Source organism: Leuciscus leuciscus (genome assembly GCF_965113295.1).
Source record: "Leuciscus leuciscus genome assembly, chromosome: 15".
NCBI classification, from domain to species: Eukaryota; Metazoa; Chordata; class Actinopteri; order Cypriniformes; family Leuciscidae; genus Leuciscus; species Leuciscus leuciscus.
Window position 1 is genome coordinate 28,495,095 of NC_138739.1, and position 8,879 is coordinate 28,503,973.

An 8,879-nucleotide genomic window follows, 5' to 3' on the forward strand; every position below is an offset into this window, starting at 1 on the left:
TTGGATGCTTGGATGCATCTACATTTGCCATTGAAGATACCATGGTAAATTTCTTGGTTAACGTTAACTGAGTTCAGACGGACTGAGATGAAGTGTGGGAGTTTTTCAGCCTCATATCCGAGAACTGACTCAAGTACACAACGGCATCAGCAACGTAACTGGCTGGAATTATCGCCCATCCCAGAAGCATAATTTACTCGGGCAAAAATATTTATACAGAGGCGGACCAAAATCATTTACAGCAAGTCCATTCACGAAACCGAGTGGAAACAACCCAAGTTAAAGGCTCTGTAGACTTTTCTATCAATCTAATACTTGTAAGGAAAGCCGCTGGTTCAAACATCTGTAAAGTATTCAGCAGCATCATGAACTTTTTGGCTGTTCTACACTGTGTGATACTTATTTCAGTTTGTGAAATACTTGGAGAACATCGAACGAACGGTAAGTGAAAGATAACGCATTACATTTTACTATATTTCGCTTTTCGTGATAGTTTCTTCAGAAGTTTATGTCAATGCACTAATCAAGATATGAACACATTTTGTTATAGCCTACTACGTTTGTAATAAGCAGACTTTTAATGGCGTTTTAAAGAAAATCGTTTTAAAGAAGAATCTATTACAAATAATGATATTATAAATAACGATGTGTTCGTTAAAATATACAGCGCTCGCGCAGCTGTTGTCATGGTTACCTCGTCAAGCAAAGGCGATTTCTATTCTCCAGTGCAGACTTGTAATCTAAAACTTGTGTGGTTATTGAAATATTTGAAAACACTGTAAAAAAGTATATATATATATATATATATATATATATATATATATATATATATATATATATATATTTATATTTACACACACACACACACACACACGCACACACACACACACACACACATATATATATATATATATATATATATATATATATATATATATATATATATATATTAATATTTTAATAAAGCAAATGAACTGAAAGTGAATGTACCTAGGATTTATTGCACTGGTATTGCATTTATTGCATACTTTATTCAACTTAAATGGGTAACATACCATTTAGGCTATTTTCAGACACAACGTTTGAGCTATAAAACGGAAATATAAAAGTTTTATGTATTCTGAAAAAAATTGAAAAAAAGAATTATAGTTGAATAAAAGCCTGTTTACGCCTCAGAGAGAGAAAAAAAAGTCCTGTAATTTTTTACATACAAGATATTGCACGTGACATATTTTATTGGGAAATAACATGACACTGTGGTCATCTTTATTTTAGGCATAAACATATTTTACAATCTCATGTACAAGTGAGAAGGAATGGAGAAAATACATGTCTGATATAGGTTCGTATTGTTGACATTGTCCCTGAGATGGATTATATATGTTTTCATTGTGTGTTTGTGTGTCTAGCGGGAATGTGCTGGCTGCAGCAGGGTCCGGAGCACCGCTGTGACATGGTGCTCATGAGGGGCGTGAGCAGGGAAGAGTGCTGTGCTGCTAGCCGTCTGGACACTGCCTGGTCCAATACCAGTCTACCCATCAATGAAGTCAGCCTGCTGGGATTCCTGGGAATAGTTTCCTGTAAGCCGTGTAAAGGTACAGACTCGTATTTACCCTCCATTCTCAGCAGGTGGACTGGGTTGTCCCACTGTAATGTTGATATGAGTAAGAGTCTGAGCTGAAGCCCTCTTGAACTGGTTTAATACTACCATTTTAAGCCTTCTACACATAAGAGAACATTCCTCGTTTGGAAATTAGAGCTGAAACAATTTTTGCTGAGGAGATAAAATCTAGTACTGTAGGCCAATCTTGGTTTGGAGAGTTTTCTTTGCAAATGCAGTTCTTCAGCAAGTTTAAAAAGCGTGGATCTACACCAGATGTTTTGTTTAACTTTCTCCGGCTGTTGTGGAAAGAGTTCACTACTGGTAGCCTTGGCCTGGTACGTAGGTTCATACAAGGGCTCCAAAACTCTACTATCATCAGACATTTTAAATACAGACTGTTATCACTGGAGTAAACAAGTTAGCCGACATGGTTATTTGAATGAATTTCCTCAGCCCAGCAAGCCCATAATCGTGCTCAAAATTGTAGTTTTGTGGTTTTTAGTCCATATCTATCAGTTTGAGGTCATCTGTATGATAATGTGCTCTTAAAATTCACTTTTAGCAGATAAGCACATTTAAAATTTATAGTCATCCTCTTCCAGAAAAACAGACCAAAAAAAATGTATGACTCATCCTGCACTCATTTATTTCATCCAATCAAATGCTCTCTAGAATGTGAATGACCTTCCCACTGAAGGTGCGATAATATTAGCAACATTTTTGGGCCAAAAAGGGCCCATTGTCTTTTATCAATAGTGTAGCGATGTATAAAGCACTTTCAAACCAAACCAAGCAGGGGTGCATTTCCCAAAAGCATCATTAGCCAACTATGGTCGCAAGTTCTGTTGTTATCAGCATAGTTTAAAGAGTCGGTGTTTCCCGGAACCATAGTTCCAATGAACATTCGCAAACAACATCACAAAGTTGTGTGGTTGGAACGACAGCTCTCAACCTGTGGTTAGAAGCATAGTTTCTTGTTTGCATGACACGTGGAGTCAATAAATCCTTATCTTAAGTCAAATAAGCAAGCTGACATTCAGTATAATCTATATCTTTTATTTAGAAAGATACGTAATTTACGTATTTTAGTTTGTCAAGAGATTTAAAGCATCGTTTTTGAATAGTGTGCATGTGCGAACGTGCTCTATTACGCAAGGACGAGCCTATGATTGAATCTGAAAATAAAGCAAAATGAGAAATTGTCCTCAGATACCATGTCCGTAATTTATAGCAAAACATCTAGCATTAATTCGATCTCAAACAGATTCATTAAAAGAAGTTATTACTCCACCACCTGCATGACATCATTAACCAACGTGGTTGAACCAATTTGCCAATTTGCGACAATTTGGTTTCCGGAAACAGTCGTAAGCTAGTTGATTTCTTCAACGATGCATTATACTACGGTAGTTAAGCAGTGAGTTACATCGTTGTTTGGGTAACGCACCCCAGATTGGTTGACCAACTTGAATCCATTGCAAACTCTATTAGGAAACCTTAATACAACCTACTTCTGATTAGCAATAGCGACTTGCAAATCGAAATTCACGATCATGTGGATTCCTATCGAATTGGTTGGAATTTTCCCACAAAAATTCACAGAACAACGGTAAATTTGACCGCACCTTAATACGACCTAATTCCGATTAGCAATAGCAAGTAGCAACTTGTGGCTCATGACTGTTTACACTACACTGTTTTCAACTAAAAACGTAAAGAAATGTGTGCGTTTTGGCCGTTCACCGTTCAAAAAGGTTTCAAAGTGCAAGTTTTTGAAAACGGTCTCTGTGTAAACAACCAAAACGCAAATGTCTGAAGACGATGACGTCATGCACATGTGTATTACGCGTTCAGTCTATAGTGATTCATCGCCATCTAATGGCCCGGCAGCAGAATACAGCGTTTTTAGTCGTTTTGGCGGATCCGTGTGAATGGGGATCGTTTTGACAATGGTGTCGTCTGTACACGGAAAACTCAAAGGAAAAACTTCTCCGTTTTAAGCATATCGTTGTCATGTAAGCGTACCCTAAAAGTAAAGGCTCTTGGCTATTTCAAAAAAGGATCTCTATTGACTATTTTTTCTCTCATAGGGAAGTCAGCTATATTTGTAATTTTGCATAAAATAAATAAATAGTTTGACACAATAGCAGATATTTCCCACCCCCCTGTCACTCCTCCCTCTCTCAGCATTCAGTCTTTCCCAATTTTTATTGGAAAGCAGACTTGTTTTGCATTTCCCTCTCAGAGATGACTGAATTCTTGCACACCGCAAAGAAAAATGTGTGCCACATGCTGGAGAGGTCTGGTCCTCATAAGCCTCAAACACAATCAGCATCATTAGACACTTGAGGGGAAAGATAGACTGGAAGTGAAAGTCTGTTATATTGTTTATTCCATGGCGTTTGCTTTCCATTATCATAAAACTATATGGACTAGCGGACCCTACTGTGTGACCTCCCCAGCGTGTTCTCAATGTCAAACGCTTCAAAGCATTCCTGAAAGCTCAACTCACGCTTAGCGTCTGTCCGGCGCATTTCCTTACATTTGTTTTTCGGGGCAGACAAGGCAGTTCGTAAATTATGTGTGACTGCCTGCGGATCTTGAGGAAACATAACAGGGTTATGCTGGGATTTCCAGTGGAGGTGGAGGTATCTGATTCGGCCTTGAGTGATTTAGTTGGCTTCACAGGGAAGGGGAGCAACAGGATATTAAAGGACTTGCAGGAATGGGAACCAGAAGCTGAATCCATTTCAAAGTGTTTCTGATGTGTTCTGTTGGCTCTGGCTTCACAGATGAATGGAGAAGCATGTCAATGGATGAGCTTTTCACACTTTAAATAGTTAACTCTGGGTCATTCTGAACCCTTGGTTAATGGAGTCCTGTGTTATCTTGCTTCACCTTTCACACTGCTCATACTTTACCCAGGGTAAACAATTAATCCTGGGTATTCATAAGCTGACATTTCACACTGTACATTTCTAAACCCTGCTGTGTCAGTGTCACTGATTGGATGAACGCCGCATGTGACCTGCACTAGCATTGCGCATCCTCATATTACACATCACCGACTGCACTGCCAAGTTTTTTTCTGAATATAAAGGCAAGAATAAAACAGTCTCTTCTTCACTTCAGTTGAAAAAATTTCCATCGCCGTTTGAATTTTTTCCCATCAAACGCTGAATATGATTGAATATGAGGCACGCGATTGGTTGTCAGTTGCTAAGAATCTAGTCGTAACGTTCTAAGACCGCATTGTTTCACACTACACATGTACTGTAGTGTGCAATGAGGGTTTAACACTGCAAAAGCAGTGCTAACAGCGGTAATAAACACACTTCTAAATTACAAGTTTGAAACAAACACTTTTCAATATTGAAATAAATATAGGTTTACTTATAATCAGCTTTTTCCCACTTTATCCACCTTCTTTTACAGAGAACTGTGAGGGGGTCAACTGTGGCCCTGGAAAGGTGTGCAGGATGAATTCTGGACGTCCCCAGTGCGTGTGCTCTCCGGACTGCTCCAACATCTCCACTAAACATGCCGTGTGTGGGAGCGATGGGAACTCGTACAAAGACGAGTGCGCACTCCTGATGGCTCGCTGCAGAGGTCACCCTGACCTGGAGATTATGTACCAGGGGGATTGCAAAAGTACGCTGCTGCTTCACTTTAATTGAATCACTTTAATCAGCTTCCACATGCAGAGTCCATCATTTTGCTTAGACGTGTTTCAGACTGAAGGAAAAGCTTCATATTTAGATTATTACTCCATATTGAATAATCATTTTCAGAAAGAAAGTGCATATTTACCATATGTATTCTGAAAAACTTCCAACCAGGCCCTAGTGAAAAAGAAGTGTGCTTAATTGTATTGAATGTGCACTTCTAGTGTACTTAAAAAACTGTACTTTCAGATAATATAAATGAATGAAGCGAAAGGCCACTTAATTGTACTTAAAATGAAAGACTTTTACACAAGCCGCGTTTCCTTTACCCTTCAAATTGTGCAAATTGAAATTGCGAATTGAAAAAACGGCCAATGGAAACACGTCACTTTCGTAAAACTCCCACATGTCGCATTTACAGGTCACCTGCCGTACGCAAAAGTCACATGATCATTCTTTAAAGATAGCGCTGTATGTTTGGACAGAAGAGGAGACAAAGTTCTTTATTAAACTCATAAAAGACAAAATAATTATGAGAATACTGGATTCTAAACAAGAAATGCCACAATTTATCAAGACCTCGAAGCAGATATGAGGGAGAAACACCCAGAAACATCTCGTACGTGGCCACTCCCAAGTATAAGGGGCTTTCTTTGCCATTAATGCTTGGATAACACGCCTACGTCTCCTTCGTTTAAAAACAATGGCTAGTGCGGGGGCTGGAATATACATGAAACTAACATCCCGTTGCCATGATTTTTGGAATGACTTATCACGAGAGGAAAAAAAAATCACATTTTAGTCGCATAACATCAGATAATGGAAACGCCGCCATTTCGCAATAGTTTTTTATCAACATTTAGAAAATCTCGCAAAAGTTTTGCGCAAATCTGTAATGGAAATGCGGCTTCTGTAAAATTAATTGTTGGTTTAACTCAAATAATGAAGTAACCTGGTTGCCTTCATTTTTAGTTCATTGAAATAAAACAATTGAGTTAATACAAAGAAGGAGATTGGTTTAATCAACAGAAACTCAAAAATATTATGTTATCTGAACCACATTAATTATCTAAAGATAAAAGTTGTGATAACAAATCATGAAAATACCTTTTTACAGTGTACACTTTCATGTCAAAGTATGCATGGAACCTGTTTTTTCATCGTTATCTTGACCCTTGACACCATTTTTTTCAGAATCCTGCTCAAATGTCGTATGTCCTGGTACACATACCTGTGTGACGGACCAGACCAACAGCGCCCACTGTGTCATGTGCCGCACTGCGCCCTGCCCGATGCCCATGGTCACTGAGCAAACCATCTGCGGCAATGACAACATTACCTACCCAAGCGCCTGCCACCTGCGTAGGGCTACCTGCTTTTTGGGTCGATCCATAGGGGTCCGCCACTACGGACACTGCAGAAGTACGTTTTCACACACCTGGAATTGCTTGACCATTCCGATATTTCCACAATGGACTTGCTGAACTCATTGTAACTTATGCTCTGTCTTACAGGTAATGAAGTAAGTGAGGAAAATTCACTCTTCTGAGGATCTCAAGAGAAGTTCCGCTCCATGTACATATTATGATGGCACATAAGACGTGAGAGAACCTGTTTGAAACCATATAGTCTCACAACACGGTCCTCTGTACCAAAGAACCACTACTAGTATTTTATACGCATGCAATTCATATTTAAAGGAAACGTGTGGTTTTAACAGGAGAATTGAGCTGATGAATTGACAGTGTGTATATTGTAAATATACTACAAGCTACTATTTATTGGAGAAAAATAATGAAGTCTGTTATTTATGTGTTAACACGTTTGAGACACCATATATACATATACTTCAGCTGCCTTTATCAAGGTATGTATTGTGGGTTTTGCTTCAGTTTTCTTGTACATGTCAGAACTGCATGATATATATATATATATATATATATATATATATATATATATATATATATATATTTCACAAAGAGCTATTTCTTGCCAATTTAGTATTTTAGAAAATGTCTCTAACATTTCATGTTTTATATTATTTTTAGTTTTAAATATTTTATATTATTCTATGTTTTATTTAATTTATATTAGATATTAATTCCCATGATTTTCAGCCATTGTCAGCCATCTTTTTGACAAAACACAGAATAAATACTAGCAAAAACGCTGCTCAAAAACCACGGAATAATCTTCTTGCGCATTCCTAAGTACAGCTTTCCCAAAAATGTGCCTCTCTGCAAAGTCTATGTGGACACACGGTTGAAATTCTTATGGGCATGGGAGACTACTTACTCATTGAGATAAAGTGTTATGCCTGTACTGTTTGTATTTGAGGGATTACTCAGCCAAAACAGCAACACTTCCAGGCCATGTTTCGCTGACGTGAAGGCCAAACTGAGCCACCCACCAAGCAATGAAATTACCAGCTACAGTCGGATGGCTGCAGTTTTTTACGAGGACGCTGGGACAGTCAAAGAATGTACAGTACATTCTACTGTTTTAATGGTTTTCACATTGCAAGGTTGTGTTTTTGTCATTTTGTGTGTGTCTGAGTTTGTATCACTTGACCTTGTTGTATACTTAAATAGTCATAAGAAGAAACTGAATAGGTGTTTTGTTTAATTCCCAGTAAATCGTACGGTGATTTGAAAAAGAGACTGACGGATTGGCGATATTTGTGTAACCTTTCTTGTACCTTCTTGTAAATAGAGACATTTTACAGTATCTGAATATATACTGTAAAATCCAATTTATTCAATTGCATATTTTTGTATTGTTTACTTACGTTTTTTATTAAAACACAAAATTAATGTTGTGTCAATATGATTCTCATGATTCTTGATCAGTGTTATTTTAGTATCATTGAGATACTTGTATTTTTATTCATCTTTTGAATTAGTTTTTGTTTTTATATTTTTCGTTTTCATTTGAATTTTAGTTTAAGTAATTTTGTTGTGTCTTTTTGCAATTTTTATACGTTTTTTCCTTAAAATTATGTCTATATAGTTTTTAATCATTTTTTATTTTAGTTAAAGTTTTTTATGGAAGCTTGTTTCTGCCACAAAATATAAATATTCGAATAAAAATATTCTATTTCAGCTATTTGCCAAAAAAATATTTCTCATTTTCATTTAGTTTAACTTCAAGTACTAAAATAACTATGGAAGCTTGTTTCCCCCACTTAATAAAAAAAAAGGTAATTGCAAGTATTTATCTAAAAATTCGAACTTTTTTTTCTAACAAGTTTATCTCTCACAATTCTGACTTTTTTCTCTCTCGCAATTGCAAGTTTCTGTGGCAATTCTAACATTATAACTAGCAATTGAGAGTTTATTTTATTTTTGTGGCGGAAACAAGCTTCCATAGTAATTTTTTGTAAATTAAGTTAAACTAAATGAAAATGAGAAATGTTGCCTTGGCTATAGCTGAAACAAAATATTTATCCAAAAATTTTTTTTATTTTATTTCAAGCAACAAATAGGCCTAATGTTTTTTTTTTTATAAATGGTTTTAGTTTTTATAAATGGTTCAGTAAATTATAATAACCCTGGTCTTGATGATTCATGTTCAAGATTTTGGGAGCCCAGTTCACATGTCATTCCATTGGA

General features: G+C 36.8%; 1 protein-coding gene across 1 annotated transcript; it reads left to right on the top strand.

Annotated features, from left to right (window-relative positions):
• The first annotated feature begins 209 nt into the window (after positions 1-209).
• On the top strand, positions 210-8,086 carry fstl3 (follistatin-like 3 (secreted glycoprotein)). Its single transcript, XM_082137763.1, has 5 exons — positions 210-441; positions 1,410-1,595; positions 5,039-5,254; positions 6,463-6,690; positions 6,783-8,086. Exons 1-5 carry the CDS (start codon positions 366-368, stop codon positions 6,815-6,817), a joined length of 741 nt encoding a protein of 246 aa, XP_081993889.1. The 5' UTR covers positions 210-365; the 3' UTR covers positions 6,818-8,086.
• The last annotated feature ends 793 nt before the right edge of the window (positions 8,087-8,879 follow it).